This window comes from Trachinotus anak, unplaced genomic scaffold (assembly GCF_046630095.1).
Source record: "Trachinotus anak isolate AG129_WGS33_773 ecotype Australia unplaced genomic scaffold, CSIRO_AGI_Tana_v1 ptg000009l, whole genome shotgun sequence".
Classification (NCBI taxonomy): domain Eukaryota; kingdom Metazoa; phylum Chordata; class Actinopteri; order Carangiformes; family Carangidae; genus Trachinotus; species Trachinotus anak.
In genome coordinates, this window is record NW_027273860.1 from 12,560,574 (window position 1) to 12,583,368 (window position 22,795).

The 22,795-nt window shown below is 43.7% G+C and overlaps 2 protein-coding genes and 1 long non-coding RNA gene across 6 annotated transcripts in view; 1 reads left to right on the forward strand and 2 right to left on the reverse strand.

Annotated features, from left to right (window-relative positions):
- Positions 1-3,152: 3,152 nt before the first annotated feature.
- Positions 3,153-8,012, reverse strand: skida1 (SKI/DACH domain containing 1). The gene has a single exon (XM_071485409.1). The coding sequence runs from the start codon at positions 8,007-8,009 to the stop codon at positions 5,502-5,504; it is 2,508 nt and encodes an 835-aa protein (XP_071341510.1). The 5' UTR covers positions 8,010-8,012; the 3' UTR covers positions 3,153-5,501.
- Positions 8,013-16,014: 8,002 nt separating this feature from the next.
- LOC139625440 (uncharacterized) lies at positions 16,015-17,235 on the reverse strand. The gene is made up of 2 exons (XR_011691891.1): positions 17,107-17,235; positions 16,015-17,000 (listed from the first exon to the last, which is right to left on the reverse strand). It is a non-coding gene; the product is annotated as an uncharacterized lncRNA (long non-coding RNA).
- Positions 17,236-17,531: 296 nt separating this feature from the next.
- Positions 17,532-22,795, forward strand: part of mllt10 (MLLT10 histone lysine methyltransferase DOT1L cofactor) — a 44,542-nt gene continuing 39,278 nt past the window's right edge. For all 4 annotated transcript variants that reach the window (XM_071485410.1, XM_071485411.1, XM_071485412.1 and 1 more), the window contains exons 1-2: positions 17,532-17,694; positions 21,555-21,634. In XM_071485410.1, the coding sequence (XP_071341511.1) occupies positions 17,532-17,694; positions 21,555-21,634 (243 nt within the window). The remainder of the gene's footprint in view (positions 17,695-21,554; positions 21,635-22,795) is intronic.

Genomic DNA, 22,795 nt, shown 5'->3' on the forward strand with positions numbered 1-22,795 from the left:
ACACATGTAAAGCTACAAGTGCACACACCGGGTTTGTTGCAGAAAGCCCGGGTGTGTACAAGTATGGTCTCCACCATTGTCATTTCTAACACTGGATGTTGACGCTGTCCAGTTTGTAATGTAGTGCATATTTAGCTCTGTGTGACTGATTTCCATGGTGTCAGCATAACTAGCCATCAGCAGTGCCATCTAATTTAATGGACCGTTTTAACTTTCCTTTTCCACCATTTCAGGCACACTGATTGAGGACATTTATAAATACACGCATTCTACTTTTAGCATTATTTTAATTTTAACCACACAAAAGTTATTTCATATGTGGATCATATTTATTTGGATCAGTAAAGGCATCGCGCTGTGCAGCAGCAGCTCCACCGCTGAGTCTGCACGTCAAGAGGTAACTAAAGCAGGGGGGGGAAAAAAAAAAAAAAAAAAAAAAAAAAAAAAAGTGTGTGTGCTTGCAATCTGACAGTTTCACCGTGATGCGGTTTAATCTGAAGCTCGGGCAGCGCCGTTTTATCATGCAGAGCCTTTTCAGGGGCTCTTCTGCTCCCTGAGACCCTCCTGTTTTCACAGAACCACAGGTCACAAATTCATTCACAGCGAGAGAGAGAGAGAGAGAGAGAGAGAGCGAGAGAGAGAGAGTGAGGGAGAGAGAGGGAGAGAGAGGGACGGAGGGGGAGAGAGAAAGAAAAGGGTCAGGCTAAGGAGTTGTTGATGCATTAACACACACAAATCTCTTACAAATTCCCGCCTAGTGTCTTCAAAAACGCCAAGAGAATTGTTTTTGTTTATTAATATTTCACATCAAAATATGATGAGCTCGTGAGTGACCTCGTGTGAAGTGGCGATGGGCAGGCAAATACTTTACAGCTGAAAGATTCAACATAAAAACGTCCTGACAGCTTTTATCGGCCTCCATGTATTTGATTGTCTCAAAGATCAATGCAAAGTGCTGACCCCACCGCGGCATGTGTCTGTCAGCATTACCCATAACTTCGTTTCCAAACAGGCGGTCAGCGACAAATATCATTTGACTGCGATAAACCGAGCTCTTTAGAAAACTTTATTTATTTATTTGTATTAAAACCAAATTGTGTGAAGGCCTGTTTTGTTCTTTTTCACGTATTCTTTCTATTGTTATTCTATAGAAGTTACAGTCTACTGGTTCCCAATCCGCACTGAAATTTAACCCTGAAACGCCAGCAGCAGTATAATGGCTTGTCCCTGCTCCCAGTATGGCCCCTCCAGGCTCCTGCAGCAGCAGCAGCAGCAGCCGTGCCGGGACCGGACAGCCCTACCAGCCCCGGCTCCCCTTATCAACCTCGGGGCTTGGGCTTAGACCATATACCGCAGCCTCATTAATCAGGGAAACATCATGACAAACGTGGCAGACTGAGCGAAGAACAAGTCTGGTCAAAGCTTCTGAGAAAAGTGGCCTGGTTCTGACCTGCACACTATATTCTGACAGGCCAGGAGCCTTTGGGCTTTTTTCTGTGTTCCTGTGCGTAACTATGATGTGGCTGTGGAGTGTTAATTTATTTTATTGTGCTTTATCCCCTATGCTACTCTCTGGGTCATATGTTCCCATATGTAGTCGCAGTTTTGCTGCAGGTTTATTACTTATCTTGTTGTTTATCGAGGGGAATAACGATGCTTTATTCGCCGCGCTGGCCTCCATCTCTGCACACAAGCTTCCTGCAGATGCACGCAGGCTACAGTGCTGTTTGTTTTACGAGTTGCTCAAAGGTTCTGTGTCCCTGCGGGAGTGTTGTTTGGTCCAGCTTATTGAGGTTTCTCTCTGCTTCATGCATAAAACCCGAGTTAGCTCGCACCACCTCATGTGCAGTGGTTGGAAATGCTGCATGCGTAAATGTCTGCGGTTTGCCTCTTGTTATTATTGCAGGCTCCGCAGGCCTACCGCTTCTTCCGTCACACACCCCTCACACACACAGAGGAAGGGAATCCCTCTCTACTGTACCAGTTGACCCAACTGAAGATACTGTATGTGATCATCTTTTAGGGATATTTACCACCAGTCATCATTAGCTCTATTGTTAGTTTAGGCTACCCACAGTGTGGATAAGCACTACTGTAAATCTATTTCTATTTCCTTCCAAATCTGAAACCTCTTTCCCTTATGGACAAAAAAAAGCCTTATCTTTTATTTCACTGAGGGCTGGATATGTCTAATGTTCCCTAAATGCCTTTAAACATTTATGAAATTAATCGTACACAGTAAATTAAAGGGCTGAGAACATTTTTATGACAAACTTGTGTAAGATATATCAAAGATGAAAAGCAGCTGTGTTCCCAAAATAACAGATAATAAAACAGAAAAAGGAAACCCCATAAGGAAAGTTTGAATATGACTTCATTTCTTTGTTTTCATAACCCTGTCCTAACGCAGATCCCAGGCCAGTTTCTCCATCGTTAAATCTATTTAACAACAAATGATTGTCCAACTCAAAAAGAAAGAGAAAGAGCCTGACAATTACACTCAGTCGCGTTTAATGAATGCTTCATAATTAAAAAAGAAAGGGAAAGTGCTTCAGAAATCCACCGTTCAAGTTTCCATTTCGAGTGCAGCTGTACTATATATATATATTCACAACAAAAAAAAAATCAATATACAAGAAACCCCAGAAAATTCACAAAAATAAATATTCAGTCTCATATAAACAACCAGTGACTTCAAATTCCATGTCAAAAACCTGACCTCAAGTATTGTATCAAAACAGCGAAGGAAATGAGTGAATGAGGAGGGCAGGGTGGTGGGGAAGAGGAGGAGGAGGAGGAGGAGGAGGAGGGAGAGTGCATGCAGCCTCTAGCTGCAGCACGATGCAATTGTTTACATTGATAGCGTCACTGTCAGAGAGCTATTTGTCTTAATGGTGGAAAGGCCCTCCCAACAGGCCATTACCACCATCCCCGTCCCTCAGCCGCGCATTGTGAGCACTGCGTGAGAATAGGCTGGTGCGTCAGGGGGGCAAAACCCGCACAGCTTTGGGCACAGGCTATTCCTCTTCTTCCTATGCCGTGCAGCCTATGCTTTTGACATGCGGATTAAAGGTTGAAAGCTTCGCTCTTGCAACACAGCGACCCCCCCCCCCCCCCCCCCCAACCCTCCCCTCCCTCCCCAACCCTCCCTCTCTCAACCCTGTGCAACCCCCTCCGTTTTTACTGCTAGCCTGCTCATACACCAGCTTGTGTCATAGCTTCAGAAATAGCCGGTTTACAGGCTGAGAATATAAGTTCAAGTTTGAAGAATTGTTGCTCCAGCCTCAGAAATAAGGCCCACGGTGAGTTGGGGCTTCATGGCTGCAGAGTGGTGCTTTAATAACATGGCTCAACATCTACCATATGTATCCACACCGATTTAGGCAGAGTGAAACTCGCTTTTTTTTTTTTTTTTTGCACATTTTTTTTCTCCTCTTTTTTTACAATCACCCATTAAATAGTTTCTACAATCCTCTGAATGAATGCACCCTTTGCTGTGCTTGTGAGGAGGCTGACATCATTCACGGGCTTTGGGTTTGTTGTGATCTGGCTCGCCATAAGCTGGGCCTCTCTTTGTCGCCGACAGAAAAGCCTGCCAATTAGCAGAGCGCGTCCTGCACTGCCATTAAAAACATCTACACATTTCCTTAAAATCCCTACATGTAGGTGCAGCTTCCACCACTTGATTTACTCCTCTTTAATGCACGATGAAGTCGGGGGAGCTACAACTAAATGCATGAAATCTACCTGGGCACTACATTCACTCAGCGGCCATATTCATAAGGCTACATTAATGCAATGTGAGATGGTGATCTATTTGACAGAAAGAAAGCAATATAAAAAAAAACAACAACAACAACAAAAAAAATCGTATTTTGGGTGGCTCAGCCAATAATAGGAAATAAATGTCGTTTTGCCAGCTCAGATCCAAAACTGACTTCAACTTAAAATAGAATAATGAACAACGTTGGCTTCACGGCAATTAGCATATTATTAAATTATAGGAAACCAGAAAACCATCGTGGCTTGGTGAGAAACGCACATGGGTGAATCCTAAATATAGTACATACCAAAGAGCAGGAAAACGACTGCAGTGTGGCCTTTTTGTCTACATCCAAATCAAACTGTCTCATCTTTAGTCCCCCCCCCCACCCCCCCATCAGCATTTCTCTGACATCAATTCACAGGCTCGTCAGAAAAAAACCCTAAAGCTGAAACAAGACCCCCAACAGTATCAAAGTGCAATGCATTGAAGCCTATCACTTGTGCTTTGTCGCATTGTTTCTGAGTAGCCAGTGTAGCTAGAAGGTGTTTCACGCTGTTTTGGTGCTGTTTTCCCCCCACGGTGACTCCTGATTCCCGTCCCCACTGGCAGCCTATCTCGGACGTTGTCAATATGTCTGTGTTTTACATTTTTCCTGACTTACGTCCCTGCCCTGAGCGCAAACACAGACTCGTTTCTCCGGCACAGAGCAAATCTGTGGCCACGTGGATCTGAGAGGACACGGATGGAGTCTGTCGTGGGACCAAACGTGGTGTGAAGGTCTGAGCCTTATTCTTTTTGATTGTCTCTAAGTAAGGCCTGTGTTGTGTCTGGGCCTGCGTCTGTGCACAATCACACACATTTGCAAGCCAGGGAATACTCTGCAGAAGGAAATACAGGACTGAAAACCAGATCACAAACACTCAAAAAAAAAAAAAAAAAAAAAAAAAAAAAATCCTGTCAAATCTAATAAAGGCTTAACTGTGAGCATGTATAGATATACATTAATAAACCAAATTTGAATCATTCTGAACACTTGGACACATGGGCCAGTGTGGCCAAGCAGTCATGAAAGAAAACACAGCTTTGAGATATATATATATATATATATATATATATATATATATATATATATATAAAGTACCAAGTGGCACAAAATGGGAACCCTGACTATTTTTTTTTTTTGGATTTACCAAGTCAAACTTCCTCCCAGTTCCAGCTAGATTAAGAATAGCCTCATCCCAAGGAATGCTGTGATTTCTTTTTACCCCCCTTTTCCCCTTTCAGACAAAAGCACAAACCACTGAAACCCTGGCACCATATACAATCCAACAGGTCGAGCATAGAAAAGCGAAGAAGAAACAGTCGAGTTCAGAAAAACAAAAATCAAGTAAACACAATAATGGAAACCTAACATATTGCTTAGGATCGATAGCTTATCTTAAAACACAAGTTTTTTTAAGCATAAATCCACCAGCGGTGTCTCACAGTCCTGTGGGCGTTTTCTGAGGCTCCAAAAGGGGGATCTTGTAGGTTTTCCTCGATCAAACTTCAAAACAAGCCGGAATGTAAATCCATTCACAGAAGAAGAAGAAGAAAAAAAAGAGGGGCGAAGAAAAAAAAACAACACACCGGTAAAGTTTGGAGCAATTTGGTGGACTCACGTTAAGACTCGGGCTACAGTTATGTTGGAGATGGACACCGTGAGGGCTTTTGTTGTTCTGCTTTAAAAACCAGCTCAGTATTTCCTAGTTTTCTGAGCGTGTGGGGGAGGGAGAATCTGGCCGCCTGGCTGCCACCTCCACACGGGGTGGGACGGAGGGGGAGGCCCGGGGCCCCTCAGTGAGTTCAGGGAGTAAGCAGGGCACAAATCCCCGTCGCTGCCAACAACCAGCGACGGCGGCGATGGGAAATTTGCCATCAAGCTGAAAGGCATTTTTGCAGGCGACCCTACAGTGCTGGCGCTGCTGCGTTTGCGTCTGCTCGGTATATCCTCTGTGGATGTCTCCTCGCAGGCTACAGGGCGAGAAGAAGAAGAAGAGGAAGAGGAAGAGGAGGAAGAGACAGCCTTGTTGACCCTGGGCACGTTTTGTTTTGCGTGAGTCCTGGAAACTCGGGTTTTCTTATTCCCCAGCGCCGGAACCCTGCAGCTTTTGTTCCTGTGCTCTCCCTCCGCGATACATAGGGTGTCCTGGGTGCTCCTGCATTCCTGAGGACCACATGGGGACCTGGGGGCCACATCAGGGCTCCTCTCTGTGGCTTTAATCCCGCTGCTGAAAAAGTCTCCTTGTTTGATGGCTCCGCTGGGATATTGGCCATTGCTGCTTTCTGTCGTATCTCCTTTACACTTGACTACAGTGGCCTGGTTCTGGTATTCGTATTCATCACAGCTTTCCTCCACTTTAACTTTTACATTGTGGAGGTTGAAGGGGGGTGTCCTGGCCGTCCTGCCGCTGTCCGAGTGGGAAGCGGCGGTCACAGAGGGCTCCTCCGCCTCGGTCTTTATTTTTTTCAGTGGAGTGGGCAGTTTTAGGCCGGTGGCTTTCGTCTCCCTTTTATCGGTACATTTGGGGAGCTTGACCTCTTTGTCCTGGTCACACTGTGCGCTCAGTCCCGGGGAGCATTTGGTGGGATACCCCGGTGTCCTGCGTGTGGGGTGAAAGGCCTTGCTCCGGTTGAGTCCCGGCGAATAGGAGCTCGGCTCAACCACGGGGTCAGCCCTGCCTGGCTCTGCCTCAGACGCCTCTTCCCTTTTGGACTCAGTGAAAAAGCTCTCCCCCACAACGGCCGAGTTAAAGTTTGGTGCCTGCAAGGGTCCCAAGCCCTTTCTAGTTTCACAACAAATAAATTCACATTTTTGCCGTTTTTCCTGTCTACTGTCACCTGCCTGGGAAGCGGCAACATGGCACAGTGTCCTGTGTTGTTTCTCTTGTTGTGTCTGGTTGTTGTAGTGAAACGTGGGCTGCAGGACCAAAGGTGCTTTACTAGTGCTGAGACTTTTGGCGAGAGAGCCCACCCGGGCCCGTCTGAACCGGATGCTCTGGACCGAAACACGGCTCGAAACCGAGCTGGAGTCGGACTGAGAGGAGCTCCCCTCCTCCTCCTCCTCCTCCTCCTCCTCCTCCTCCGAGCTGACCTCTGAACTGTCTGACTGCGTGTCATCTTCATCCTCGCCTTCCTCTTCCTCCTCGGAGCTCCCGGAGTTGCTGGTGGTGGAGAAGCCGGACCCGAAGTCCGAGTCGGGGTACACCCGGTCCGAGTAGGCGCTGGACTCGGTGTCGCTGCTGTAGCTCTCCGTGAAGGCGGCTTCGTGGTGGTGGTGGTGGTGGTGGTGGTGGTGCTGGTGGTGGTGGTGGTGCTGGGGTCTGGGGTCCAGGTAGAGCCCCGGGCCCAGGTGGAAGGCGCCGTAAGAGCCCGCGTGGGCGCCGGGCGATTTGGGCTGCACGAGCAGCACCGGCGGTGCGTGGTGGTGCGCGTGCCTGCCCCCCTCGCGCCGCCGCCTCCTCCTGTGCGCGAGCTCTCCGGCTGAGCGCGAGAGCCTGCACGGGGCGGCGGCGGACTGGAGCGCGAGCGGCGGCCGGCCGAGCGCGCCCCGGAAAAACGAGCGTCTCTGGGCGAGCGCGCCGCGGCCCCCCGCTCCCCGCGCTGTTTCATAGTTTTTAAAGTGTTTGTGACCGGGCCTGGCGGCCGGACGGTGATCCCGCCCGTTGGATTTGTGGTAAAACTGAGGTAGTTTGGAGTCGGCGAGGCGGCGGCGGGGAGGAGGAGGCGGCGGCTCCCTCCGCCTGCCCGCCTTGCTGTGCAGCGTGAGCGCCTCCGGGACGCCGTGCAAACTCAACCAAACTTTTTCCCTCCACAGCTCGGCGTCTGCACGGAGGAGCCCCGGGGACGCGTCGACGTCCCCGGGGGAACACGCCGCTTTCGCTTTCCTTTTGTTGGACTTCAACACCCGCTCGGTCTTGCAGGAGAAATACAGAGCCTCCACGTCCTCCCGTGATATGAGAGTGCATTTGGCCGCATGGAAAGCTATAGAGTTTATTGCTTTGAGCTTCCGCAGCTCCTCCAGGTCGCAGTGGTGCTTCTTCACTTTCAGGTGGTCCATGCGCTTGTGCACCGTGGTCCGAGGGATGTTCTTCAGCAGGTCGGTGAAGACCTGAGACAAAGCAAACATTTGCTTGCCTTTGATGAGCAGGTATCCCAATCTCACTCCTTGCATTTCCTCAAAACCACACTCCAGGTCTCCCATGTTTTATATATCCGCTCCAATGTATTAATCCATGTAGTCACTCTCAGTATAGACTGTTATGGATTTACCAGTAAATGGCATGGGGTCGCAAGCTCAAGACATCCTGCTCATACCTTTAATCCATCCACACTGCTGCTGCTGCTGCGTCATGAAAATGTAAACTTTGACATGCGGAGTTAAATGGAGCTGCCGGTGTCTAATAGGTTGAATGAGCAGACAGCATCCACTCGTCGCCTCTTGCCCCGGTCCGGCATGGTGGAGGAATGCGACGGATGCGTCCACCAAGCCGGGGCTGCTGCTACCTGCCTCTGCCGGCTCCACTCCCCTCTGGTCGGCAGCAGGACGAGGGGTAGGTGTACACCACTGCTTCAGCCAGAGGAATAAAACAGGGAGAAGAGAGAGAGAGAGAGAGGGAGAGAGAGAGAGAGAGAGAGAGAGAGGGAGGGAGAGGGAGTTGTGAGGGTGGAGGGGAGGGAGAAAGAGAGAGAGGGAGAGAGTCAGAGACAGAGAGAAACAGAATAAGAGCTAAAATGCAGCTGCTATTCTGGCTGCTGGTTGAGCCACAAATAAAATGACAGAGAGGGGAGGTGCGCCAGTCTGGAGACACCTTCATCAATTAATGCCCTCAGAGTCGACGCCCATTGGACGCCGCTGACAGGTGATGCAATAAAAATGGATATTCAACCCCCCCCCCCCCCCCCACCATTACAATAGTTTACAATTGAGCCCACGGTCTCCACTGTTTGAGTAAATAATGCAGTTATGACAAGTTCATATTTCAATAGCTGAATAAAGAGCTGATAAAAAAATCGCCCTGTCTCATAGTGCTTGTACAACCGGAATAGGTAACATGAGCCTGCAAAGTGTCACGATAAGACTGGAATGTATTTTGCTGTTTCCTCTAGGTCCACATCAAAATCCACGCTGTAGTGGTCCTATATGCAGCCGGTTGTGTGCTGGTAAAATGACTCCACTCTCCGGGTGTTTTAGACGGTTTTGTGTTGTGTGTGAAGTCAGCGCAGCTTAAACAAAGACATTTGCTTTTTACACTTGGAGAGCTGCTTTTCCACGATCAGGCTGCTGCCCTGACCAAGGCTCAACTCATCTGCTTTTGTTGGCTCTAGCTTTTCCTCTATATGAATTTCTCCCCGTTGGTTGCGTATAGACTGACCTACTTATCCTACATTGTTTGTTCAGACCATGTAGGCCTGGGTTCATTTGTCTGGCCACACCGTAATAAATTAGTCGGCATTCCGAATGTTTTTATACCTTTTCCCTTTACATCGTTTACTGTGGTGTGTGTGTGTGTGTGTGTGTGTGTGTGTGTGTGTGTGCAACATAATTTGGAAGGCGCTTGTAATGCAGGGTGTGAACCTGTAAATACGGGCTATTTTGTATTTACGCATGCAATCGTTTCAGATTAAAATACCGAAACGCAGAAATTAAGTGAATGTGAATTTAGCGGAGTCACACTAAATCCCTGCTCAACTGTAACCTGCTTCTCACCCTGGTAAAACAACGTGAACGGTGATTGGACTGGAAGCTGAAAGTGCAGAGTCAGGGTTGCTTTTCCCATAAGATTTTCTAGACAGCGTCGGTGAAAGCATCTTGAGACAGTCATGATCTCCCGTTTAAAAAAACAAAAACAAAAAAAAAACAAAAAAAAAAAAACATTTTTAACCAGACATATTGGAGCAACAATTATAAAATACAGCATTACTAAACACAGGCTACATATGCTAATAAATTATTAACGATATTAAATATTATTGCTATCAACAGTTAGTTTGATATAAAAGCGTGGGAACGGGAGTCGTCGTCATCTTTTGCTGGTGATTTTATTTTTGAGAAATTATTTTTGTGTTCGCTGTCGTGCGCAACATCTTGTGGGTCCACGCATGAACATGCATGTGGATGTCTGCTTGTGCGCAGGGGAAAAACGCACAGACTTGCACACAAACCGCGATTTCTCTGCACGGACACGCACGCACACGCGCGCGCACACGCACGGAAAGAAAGCACGTAGGAAGCAGAGGAAACGTGGGGCTGAGGCCACCACCCACAATGTGACTGTGTAGTATATTATATAGGCTAATTGTCTGAATTACCAGTAGGCCTACAGGAGGCTGTTTTGACTGGTTATTGCGTTTCGCCCCTGAGCAACGTTTCTTCCACACTCAGCGTTATGTTGCTTCTTTGTTATCTATAAAACACGTGAATCCCCGGTGGCCTGCTCCTCACGGGCAGTGCTGTGCGTGATCGGGCCAAACACAAGACTGGGCATGCTCATCTCCACAACTCTAAGCCTATTTACTCATTTACAGCCCATTCAGTCTATTCAGTCTATGTAGAATTGCATCGATGTTTTATATATATAGGTCGTGTGTGTGTGTGTGTGTGTGTGTGTGTGTGTGGTATATGTGGACCAAACATTTGCTTCTTGTTTAGTAGCTTGGCTGTGCGTAATGTGGTATAAAGTCATAGAGATAATTAAAAGTTATAATTATATTCGGCTCTGGTGTCAATCACAAAATCACCCTCTGGTTATAAAGTAGGTTATAGGCTACTTTACTGGATAGGCTGTTATTCACGGCACTAGTTGCTTGTGGATATTAAGAGTTAGCAGCTGAAACGCACCACAAATCTCTGTGTGTGAGTTGGTGTTTGTAAGTCTGCCCAGTCAGTTTAGCTTAGTTATACACCTCTGGGTCACCTGACCTTCTCACCGTTTTAAATGCGGAGACCTGCACGTCAAGCTCTTACCGCTCTATTTGCAGCAAAACTCGCTTTTCACTTGCTGATTCTGTATGACAGCACTGATACACGGAGCATGTGGAGTTTCACGGATGCAGCGGAGTGAAGCGAGAGGAGGGGCAGCTTACTGAGGTCCAGTTCCCCGGGGGAATAACTCTGTGCCCGGCTTGGGAGATGCAGGGAGGAACAGACAGCCGAGGCTTGTTTCGTCCTGAACGCTGCTTGTCTTTCCCCCTCGGAAATGTGCGTTTTTATTCAGTTTGACACAATGTGTTTACTGCTTTTCTCCGATCACATACAGCAGGCCTATACAGTATAGCCACGGGTTCTCTGAACAGTGTAAGCCGCTAAGCTCTTCTCTTCTATGACCTAAATTGGTCTGCATCCAAACTGACCGATTGGCGTACACTTTGTGTAGAATACAACTGTCCTATAACATCATCAGCCGCAAAAAATATTGAGATCACACACAAATCGTAGATACATTTTTGGCGTTAGACGACTACCACAAAGATCAATTAAAAAAAAAAAAAAAAAAAAAAAATCCTTCTGAGTTTTATCAAGCAGGTCTCAGCCCTGTTGATGAGGAGCAAACAGGATTTCAAACTTAAAACAGTCAGAACTACACACACGGTTTATTTCATGATAACCTGCAGCCAGCAGCAGTAGCCTGTTCATGTGGAAACTGTAATATGGAAAGTGATATTCAAATAAGTGGCACATGTCTAATTATTTTTTTATATATGTTTATTTTATCTGCTGAACCGATATGACCGCGGAGAACTGTGTGTAAAACATGACGATATTCGCTCAAAATGTAAATAAACCTGTTTAGAAAAACAGAAAATTGTTGACACAGAGATCTGGCAAATAACCTACCGATAAAGTTTCTCACAGTGCTTCTATAGACATGATGATTGTCCCATGCTGACTCCATTACCATTGTTTTTTTTTTTTAATTCAAGCTCTCATCTTATCCGTAGGTTTGAATCGCGGTCCATAAAAACATACTTAACAATGATATGTTCATATAACAATTACTGAATAAAAATAACCTTGTGTATATACAGAGGCTCTATTTGATTATCTCCAATTAAGATCAGGGACTCTTTGTTATGCAGATTCTGGATACACCAGATGCCACAGGGCACTTACCCCCCCCCCCCCCCCCCCCCCCCCCCCCCCCCCCTCCCCCTCTCCTGCGCCTGGATGTCGGCCGGGACAGAAGGGGAGGAGACGAGATCGAGCGACCGAGAAAGAGACCTTATGCGCGGTGGAGGTTTCTTGCCACAGTCCGCTGTATGCTGGTGATGCAGGGGGAAAGCCTCAGATGACCATATCTTTGACTTTAGGCTTATTCCTGGTGGTGGACATCAGTCCGCTCTTGCAGCTATATGTTTCCTTTGTTTCATGACCAGAGTTAGGTGCAGAGTGAACTCACTTTAATCTGAGGGATAGGCCTGTATGTTTAGGACAAGAAGTTCAGCCTACTTCTTGGAAGTCAGTGCCAGCGTCATTTAGATTCATGATAACAAGTAATGCAATGGTCCTTAATGTAGACCACGTTGTAAAAATATCAAAAAGTGAAACATAAAAAAATAAAAAAAACCAAAAAGTTTATTTGGTAGCTCATGGCGCCTTGTGGCGACTTCTTACTGCTGTGGAGGGTTTTAGCTACTTTTTTATTTTCCACTACTTCACTGTGGAAGACCGAGGCTTAATGGGGGAGATGGACGGATTACGGTAAGGACACACACACGCACGCACGCACGCACGCACACACACGCACACACACACACACACACACACACACACAGGCAGGACTAATGCACACACATGACCAGTGCTCCACAGTTTTGCGCATTGTAACCTACATTTCAACAGGGGTTTGAAATTGTTTGAAACTTCAATGACTAAGACAATTAAGCCAATGAATAAGACGACTTCCATTTCCCCTGCACCATTTGTGGACATTAGATCTGAGTGGACATATTTGACTTGAAAATAGCAGGCTTTTTGAAAAACAGTCGACACACTCCATACATTAGCCAGCTTCTTGGACGAGCTTTATGTAACCGGCTCATCTGGTGAATTTCATACATTTTTATAAGCTGGCTGGAAATAGAAATCTTTTGGTACAGGCGAGCTCCCAAACTCTCCCAGCTTTCCAACACTCATCAAACCAAACGTATTTCTCCTGCAGCCCCAAGTCATTTGTTTTGCATTGAGTTTTATGGAGACACTTGGTCAAGGAGGCGCAGGCACTTGTAAGAGCATAGACCTTTTATGACACAAACCCACTGCCCCATGCCAAAACAATGAATTCCTCTCCACCCCCCACTACCCCGGGAGAATGTGATTTTACATGCAATCCGAGCCTGAAGTGTGTGCGGACAGTGGTGGGGGGAGGGCTCTCTTCACCTTTCACCCCGCCGTGTTGGGACTGTTTGTATTTTTTCCTGCGCCTCTGTGCTACTCCGCGACCAGAGAGGAGACCCCGGCTGAACACTGATGGATCTGAATGTGGTGTAACCAGGAAAGGAACATTACGGCTTGGGAGCCTTGGGTTCATTTGGCTGTTCAGGTCATCAGTGTATTCAACTTTACGATAGTTCACGCTTTCCCACATTGGGAGTGTAGGATTTAGGCTCAATGAATAGGAGATGAAAAAAAAAAAAAAAATCTAAAATTACCACCCTGATGGCCAATCGCTATTTAAACAAATAGTTGATTAGTGTGCTTAAGTGTTATTCCCTTTCTGTCCTATTACCCTGAACACATCATGCAGTCATTTGAGAAAAAAAAAAAAAAAAAATCCCAAGATACAGATGGGAGTGTACATGATCTGTCACAACCATTACAACCCTCCAATATGTATTGGCTGCAATAAAGCCCAAGAAAGACATTCAGCATGTCAATACTACAGATTAAAAAATATCACTTAAAATATCTATAAAGTCTGATATATAGGCTATAATTACCGTCTAAATGAATACCAGGCCCATTTAAACACTTCACCATACCTTTATTGGGACTGCTGCATGTGAATAAACTTAACCAAAACTGTATTAGCTGTATTCCTGCAACAGAGACATGAAGAGATGGCTGCTTGATTTAAATGTAAATTGTTGAATCCACAATATATTTGAAGAGAAGAAGAACTTGTGCCCGTGTATGCTGCTAGCTCTCTGCTCTGTCTGGGAAACAGTGTTTTCATTGTTTCAATTTAACTAGGCTTAAGGAATAATAGCTGGGCTAAATTTATATGCTAGGCTGGACTGTGTAAGAACTGATCAAACACGTCAACTTAACACATCAACTCAACATAAACAATGGTGGACTGTTTATTTTGTTAAGTAAGGTCTACAGGCGATAGATAGTTTACATTCTACCTGACACCCATGAAAAATACCCATTACTCATTAATAAATTGATGTGAAAACAAGCATATGGCATCTATTTGAAAATACAACTGCTTCAAAATAAAAGACCTTTACTTACCTGTCAGAAATCATTTGTTGAAGCTTATGAGCTGAGTCTGTGAAAACATTCCTCTCAGACTGCTTTAGTTTTAGTTCCCACTGCAATGTGCGCACACTCACACACACACACACACACACATTTGGGTTAAGGGCAAAATTTGGGTTTTTATTAGAGGGATGTTTATAATATGCAGTCTTTGCACCCAGGTCTTTTTGGTAATTTATAAATGTCAATAAAACATTTTTTTAAAAAGTAGTAAGGCAATCTGTAGAACAACACTAACCAAAACAAATTACTGCCATGCAGTGAAGTAATCCCAGCATTTGTGTATGAAGTGCTTGAAAATAAGGTCAAGATGCATCTTACATATGAGTCTGAGTCTGTGTGGGCTGTGATGTCTTTTGTTCTCTCTGTGTATTTTACACACATCCTCATTCTGCACAGAGAAACCACAAAACTTCACCAGCCTAATCAAGAACACCCAGAACTCAATTTTGAGTGTCCTCTGACTTTTTAAATTTCAAGTGCTGTGAAGCCACCTTTCTAACAATTAAACACAGACAAGACCATGAGGGAATATGAATGAGAACACTTCACTGAAAAGGCATTGCAGGTAAGCAAATTAAAGCCTTTTATTTTACACAGTTTCTACATGTTTTTTTTTTTTTAACATTCTTACACACTGTTAAATTAATGAAATGGGAATGACCAGAATGAAACATGTATTTCAAGGACATTGCCTCAGTCTGTTGTTTTTCTCTGCTCCTTTGCCCAAGTCTCGCTTTGCTACTGTACATCACCAGCGATAACAGTAACTGAAATAGGCAACCTACTGTGCAGAACAGAGGCAAAGTGTCTGAAAACCCTGACAGAGTCAGTAGCCCCTGACATACATCTAGCTCACCATTTGCATGGTGCAAAAATGATGTACCTTTCTGCAGCAGGTTATTTCTCTACCGATATACATGTTTAATGAGGTAAAAGAATTTTCTGAACAGAACCAAGCCTATAGCAGAAACACTAAAGCAGTGGATTTAGAGATTCCCATCCAAACACCAACTTGCTATACAACAAAGCTCTAACAGATAGATAGGGCAGCCTGGTTATAATCACAGAATACTTTAAATTATATAAAACCTCTGAGTGCTATATATACCTTGAGGTCACCAGTAGTTATTGGGAGCAGACAGTGTTGCTGAAATTTTCTGTTTCAGAGAAAGCCCTTCTCTGACAACCTGAGGAACATTATACATGATTCGTGCAGACTTTGACTTAATCAAGTGCAAGTTGTAAAAATAATTTGCCATTTTCAGTGTTTCAGTAGCTATATGGGCCCCTCCACAACCGCTGCCCCCTCCTTCGCCTCCCTTTGTTCTCTCCAGCTCTAATAGGTTTTTCCTTTTCCCCAGCTCCCCATCCCCCCCACGTCCCCTTTTAGTGCAGTGCCCAGTGTCGACTGGAGCATTTGAGCAATTTGAAATTAAAGCAAACAATGGGCAGGCACTCCCAGGGACCTCTCGCTCACCATATTACACGGAGGACGCTCGTGTGCTCTTGCGCATTATTGGCAAGTCATTACGTTTCTCTGGAAACCGAGAGCGGGAGCTCGCTCAGAGGAATCGGTGATGCAAGCAGCAGCTGAGTGCTTGGAATAGTGTGTGTGTATGTATGTATGTATGTGTGTGTGTGTGTGCGTGTGTTCTGGAGCATCCTTGGCAACAGCATGGGGATGCTGTCAAAACAAAAGTGTATATTGACAGGTCTGATATTCACCCAGATTCTCAACACCCATTTAATATTTTTTGATAGATAAAGATATTCATTCTTAAAAATGAAAAGCTGCCAAAAAACTACTTCTCACTAGGCTCATACATTTTACATTCTTCTAACATTTTAATCATATTGAAATGAAATGGTGAAAAAATACTTCAGTCACCTAAGAATGACAAGTTCCAACCCAAGCTGCAAACCATGATTCAAATTTATACAACAACAAAAACAAATGAAAAGTTATTGTCATCACTGACTTTAAAGTTGTCAAAAAAAAAAAAAGCTGTTGTCTGTAGCCTACTTGTGTGCTCTGTACTGTGATGAACAATGTAGCACAAATGTTGCGTTTTTGATTGTCATGTCATTGTGTTGAATGAATTCAAGAGGATGCAATAAAACACCAACAAACCTGATTCTAAGGATGCATGAGTGGATGTGTACAAGTATAAATGACATCTGAAAAACCATTCTGCATTAGAGCTTAAAATTAGGCCAGTGGCATTATCACAAATATGTAGGCTACAGTCTGATGTGATTGGCTTCCTACTGTATAGGGGTGCAAAACTAATTTGAAAAGTAGAAAAATCCCATATAAAAAAAAAAAAAAGGCAGAAATAGCAACTGCCACAAGTTGTGTAAATACAAGTTATACATACATACACTCTATTTGAACCGTTACCCAAGCATGTAAATGTAAATGTGGACATACAGTTTATCCAGTGCTGCAACTAAAGATGATTTTCATTTTTTCATTATTTATTATTCAGCTATTTAACTTCTTGCTTCATCTGTAAAAGTGATAAAATATTTGTGAACTTGTTCAAATTTAAGTTGACATATTCACATATCTTGTTCAGTCAAAGACACAAAACTGTTCCGTTTCAAATTACATAAACCTTTTCCTTTCAGTGTGGCTCTGCTCTGCCATATACCACAAACTCCCGTCGCTCAGTTCACTCAGCAGGTGAAGAATTACTGTCCATGCTGTAAACAAATTTGAAACATATAGTCAACACTCACATCTGTTCTCTAAACATCCTGCTTTTAACTTGGCGGCTCTCTGTCGGTCACATGCCACATCTCTGCCTACCTCCATGTTGTTAGTGTTGACACTGAATCAAGCAAAGTGAAGTCTCTGTGCTACAAAGTTTCAAACCATCTCCGCCATGTGGATCCAACATGGACCGTCGCTCTCGGCGGTCCAATCACATCCGTCTTCTACGTCCTGTCAGAGGGCACGCAAATACGGGCGCCTTGCGTCATTACGCATTTCCTGTTCTCTACGAAGTCCCCCCCTCTGCTCTTCACCGTCGCGCTGTGAAGTGGATGTTTTGGTTAAAAAAAAAAAAAAAAAAAAAAATACGGTGTCGAAAAGGGACGTAAACACGTTTAAAAACATGACATTTCGAGCGAGTGGGACCTAACGCGGCGTAGCGGGGGGAAGAGGGGCGTGTTCCGCGACGGTTTCGCTTCATCTGCGCGTCGTATTCCTCCGCATGTCCGCTTTCTTCGTAGATGGTCTCCGGCGAGCGGTGTCTGGCGGCGGACGACGAGTTATCGACGAGTAACATGAAGGAGATGATCGGCGGTTGCTGTGTGTGCTCAGACGAGAGAGGCTGGGCGGAAAACCCTCTGGTATACTGCGACGGACACGGCTGCAACGTCGCTGTGCACCAAGGTAAGCTGCGCTGTTAGCTCGGCTAGCTGTTAGCAGTTAGCTTACCGACTAGTTAGCGTTGTCTTGCTGCAAGGTTATGGAGCGCTCCGTACAGAGCCTCCTCCTCCTCCTCCTCCTCCGCCGGCCCTCACCAAAGCAAGGCTGAGGTCAGGCTCAACTCATGCAGCGGGGCAGTCCACTGCCTCGGCTAATCTGCTATAGACGGTAGCTTTGTGGGAAAAAAAAATGTTATTGGCTACGAGTCGTGATCATTTTTTATCCCCGTCAGAGGCTGTCCTGTGGGATGTGGAGTTGGAGGGATACTCTTGTCTAAATGTGTAAATTTAACAAGGAAAGCTCACGTCGAGGTTGTTAAATCATAATACTCAGCCCACTGCCTATTAAGTACATATTTAGGCGCTGCTATTTATTTTGGGTGTCCGAAATTTGGAACAGGTCAAGCAGCAAAACAATGTTTTCTATTGGCTGCATGTTAGCCTCTAGTATAGTAACTGTGATGCAGAGCTGCCAAGCCGGTACTTACCCAAGATGACTCAGATGATGACGTCCAGTGTTTACAAATTTAACAGCTGGCCATGTGTCCTCTTGGCAAACAGTGGGGGACTGAAAACTATTTGAAATGTCAGCAACTCTGAACCTATACAGACGTATGTCAATGTATTTGGATTTGTAGCAAGGTTTGTTTGCAACAAGTTTGTTAGTGTTTGAGCAGTTAAACAGACCTGACAGGAGCATGTCTCAAAATAAACCTAGTAAACCTCTTAAAAGCCAAATTGTGACCTACATGGTAGCACGCATATCTAGTCAAATGTGAGATCCATTTGACTCAGGTGCTTCTCTTCGCTGGTTTAAAGTTGCAGAAACAACCCCTGGGCGGTAATAGTAGTAAGTATGACTTATTATGATATTATTAGACACAGCTGTGTCAAATCTCATAATATTTCATCATATTGCATCACATTCTCTTAGGCTCAGCCTCTTAGGTTCAATGACACTGTAGAAAATACTGTGTTAGTTTGCCTGAGATGAAGCGCATTTTGAAACTGGTGAGAGAACAAGACAAGAAAGTTAGTTTTAGTGGATTATGATAATGCTCAATTAATGTAGAGTTCTGAAGCTGCAGTACAAAGTGGTACTTCAGACTGAAAGCTTCCATGGGGCATGGGATGTTTTGGATAACAGACCACAGATAAATGCTTGTATCAGAACATTAACCCTCTGTTACACATCCAGTCATTGTTCAGGTGTGTTCTGGTTAAAGATGTCTTGTTTAATAATTAAATTTTTTATAAACCTAATTGAGACCACGAGTGCTGCAATATTATGTTGCAGTGCACACAAGAAACAATGCATCACTCTTTTGTTTGTTAAGTATCCTCAGTTTCAAAATTGATATATTATATTCTGCTATTCAGAAAATCTCATTGAAATCAATTCGATTTCAATTCTTGGGCTCAGGATTCGATTCAAAAATGTTTCTTGATTCAAAAACGATGGTAATAAGTCCTATAGTAAATGATGGTATAGATTTCATATATATATGATGGTCAGAGGTGTATTGCTATTTGTTTAAATACAGGAGCCCATTGTTAAGTTGCGGCTCCTTTCAAGGTTATGTAACCACTGTTCCTACTGTGGCAAGTTTACACACATCCGTCAACTATGACCACATGATGAAATGTTAGACTGACTTTATGAAGACTTTAACCATGTTACAAATATGACGCAGCAGTCAGCCAAACATCCAACTAGGTAATGTTTGATGATACCATGGAAGTAGAAGGTTGTAATTAGTGTGGCATCAATCTGCATAACTGAATGAGCACAAGTAGTTTGTGTTTTGAATGATTTCATTTACATACTTGTGTTGAGCAAAAGAAGCCTCATTGGAAACATCCAGTTGTAGTCCAGGCAGAGGTCAAGCAAAGCTAATAGGCTAAGCTATGGAATGTAGCTAAGCTAGCTTTAATTTCCAGCAGTACAGGCTGTCTAAGTTTGATAGGCTGGCTTTGTTGTGTTTCTTTTTAAATGCATCACAAATAAAGAAATGTCAGAACAGTGAAAGATGAATGAAAGCGTGTTTTCTGCCTTTTACTAATTGACAATTAAATTCACTGTACAGCTCAGAGGCTTACGCTTTAAAGGTGGAATGTTTCCTAGCATGTTACTCAATGCATGATTGACGTTTGGAAAGCAATCAATACACCTTAAATATCAATATGACAACTTTGACCATTTAATACATGACATACACTCTTGTGATGATTGGATCTTCAGAAACCTAAAAATGTATATGAAGCCTGCATATGACATGGGTCTTATTGAGCTCCTTCTTTCCTTCAGGTTTATAAAATCACTTGCCTTCAATGAAGACTGGGCGGGTTGAATAACTTTTCCTTTATGTCGTTCATTGCTGGTAGATGGTCACACTGCGCTTTCTTCTTGCTCAGGCCAAGGTGAAATATCTTAGCAGAAACAGTCATAGTGCATTTATAGGCTCATCAAGCTGAACTTATGCCAGGAAAGAATGTAAACAAATGCTGTTACAAAACTGTAAAATATGAATCGATTTATTTATTTTGAATTTCATGAATGGATTTTGAATTGTTAGAGACAGAATCCTGATTTTTAATGTGAATCGATCTTTAATTGTCTGAACTGTCACTGTCACTGTTGTGTAAGTCATGGCATTTTTAAGTTTTAGTATTTTCCCATGTGCGTATTGAAAGCATAGTTATATTTTATGCAACCGTTACATAGATAAGGTGTGTCTACATACAGTATACTGTGTCTACATTAATACTGTGTGTTATAATGGCCGCCATTTTTTCCAAAAATGTAGTTTGACCAAAGTTTGAATGACACGCAATTCATTTGAATGAATTCGAATGCCCCTGCCCTGACCTCAGTAACCTTTGGGTATTTTGTTCTCAGAAATCTGGATTATAGCTGTTTATTTCATTGGATTATGGGCTCTGGTCAGATCAGAGATAATCTGAAAATGTGTAGAGGTAGGCTATTTAGGGTAGTGCTGTCATATTTAAGCTAGTGGCACCTAGTACTGCTAGCTAGTACTGCAACGCGGAAGTCCGAGTCAGTGAAATCTGTTTATAACTCAAGGGAGTTTGGAGTCACAGTACATCTTGTAACTCATATTGTTTGCACGTGCAGTGTCAAAATATTAAGAACTGACAGAATTTAGTCGAGTACTTGAAATAAAAAGACATCATTAGCATCATTGGTCCCCTCAGAACTTGTTGCCCTGCATGTGCAGCATTCACACAGTCATTTTCTCTCTGAAAAACGCTTGATTCTGCCGCTCACAATCTCTCCTTGACCATTTTCATAGAAATATGTGGTAGAGGTCAGATAAAGATTGTGGACCATTTTAAAGCAGCCTCTTTATGTATGGTATAACAAGCTTGTAAAGCTTGTAAACGATTATCATTGATGCCTATGTGTGTTGACATTAACAACACATTACCAGTGATTCTGCCTTTGTTCTGGGGGCTTAAAATATTTTGTAGCACAGGCAAACCATGTCAGCTGTCAGCAGAGTGATATAAAAACAACAGCAGTAACAGAAGTGTATTCAACACGCTGTCAGATCAAAACACTGCTCAAACCAGTTTAATCACAGATTTGCCTTCTGGTACATGTAAAAAAAAAAAAAATAGTTGAGAGTGGGTATCCTGTGATATTTGTACAGATGTCACCAAGGTGACGTTTGCATTCGTCGCTATGTTTTCATTATTGTTGTGTAATGCATTTTTACGTATAAGATGTAGTCTTTTGTTATGGTTGTGTTGACTTACTCTGCTTTCTGTCTCTCTTTAATGCCGCCCTCTGTCTCTCTTCAGCCTGCTATGGCATTGTGCAGGTGCCCACTGGTCCTTGGTTCTGCAGAAAGTGTGAATCTCAGGAGAGAGCAGCCCGTGTGGTGAGTCACACAATCTATCCATTCATTATTTGGGTGAACTCCTGGAATAATAAGACAATCATGATCTTGAACAGTGACAATTTTAGACTAACTTTACAAGTCCTAACAAGTTAATCAAGGCTTAACAAGTTATTCCGGTTCTGAGGTACACTCCAATAACTGTTCAAATGTTTTATAAGCATTGTTTAAAAATGTCATTTATAATTACACCAGAAAGCAGCATCAGGTTATGTCTTGTATCATCGGTGTGGCTTTCCAAAGGGGTTGGAACAAAGTAGCCTCACTGTGTGATTTACTGGAGATATTGTGTTTCTCACAGTGTAACAGCTGAGATGTCTTGGATGCTGCCAGTTATAGTATACAAAACTGATTTAGTTAGTTTCATTAGTGAGAATGGAAAGCTTGCTTGAGTTTGATTTAGTACAGTCCACATCATTCCATCTTAAATCTCTTTACAGCTTCGAAGCTGCGGTATTAAGGGCATCAGAGGTGACTGTCAGCCCACAAACTGCTCTGTACCAGTTACCATCACATTTCACTAAATGATCTTAAATCCTGATTGAAAAGCTCTATAAGAGATTATCATAAATGCAGTGTGAGTGCAGACAGTTTACTGCCTGTACCAAATATCATTTGTTGAGTGTGACATACTATGGTAGACCATTAAACTGTCCAGTCTACATCACAACAGTGCATTTGAATGTTACTGCACAGGCAGGAATACATCCTTGGAAAGCCCTGCATATCCCACATTTAATGCAGGACCTGTGGGCTGGCCTATTCCTCATAGACCTCTGAATCATGTCACTGAACTGTATTGGGTTAAAGAGCTTTCATATTTAACTATTGTCTTTCTGGAACTTTGTTGGAGAAAGTTTTAGTGAAAGTTGTAATGGCCAAATTGGGCAAATTATACATTTTGTTGTTTTTTTGAAGTGAAAGGAACTAAATACGACCTCTTTAGCGAACATTTATTGAAAAAAACATTTTTTTCAACTGTTAATTAACAATGTTTGGGCTCTCTTCTACTTGTAAAACACTCAGAACTTCATTAATTTGATAAGCCGTAGTTGTCTTGTTAGAACTAGTAAGGTCGGTCAAAAATTGTCATTAGGTATTGTCAGTGGATGATAGTTCTGGAGCTTGATAAAGTCTCTGACT

What these genes read in the sequence shown, in the direction of transcription:
- skida1 (XM_071485409.1), bottom strand. Translation starts at nt 8,009, where the DNA reads ATGGGAGACCTGGAGTGTGGTTTTGAGGAAATGCAAGGAGTGAGATTG.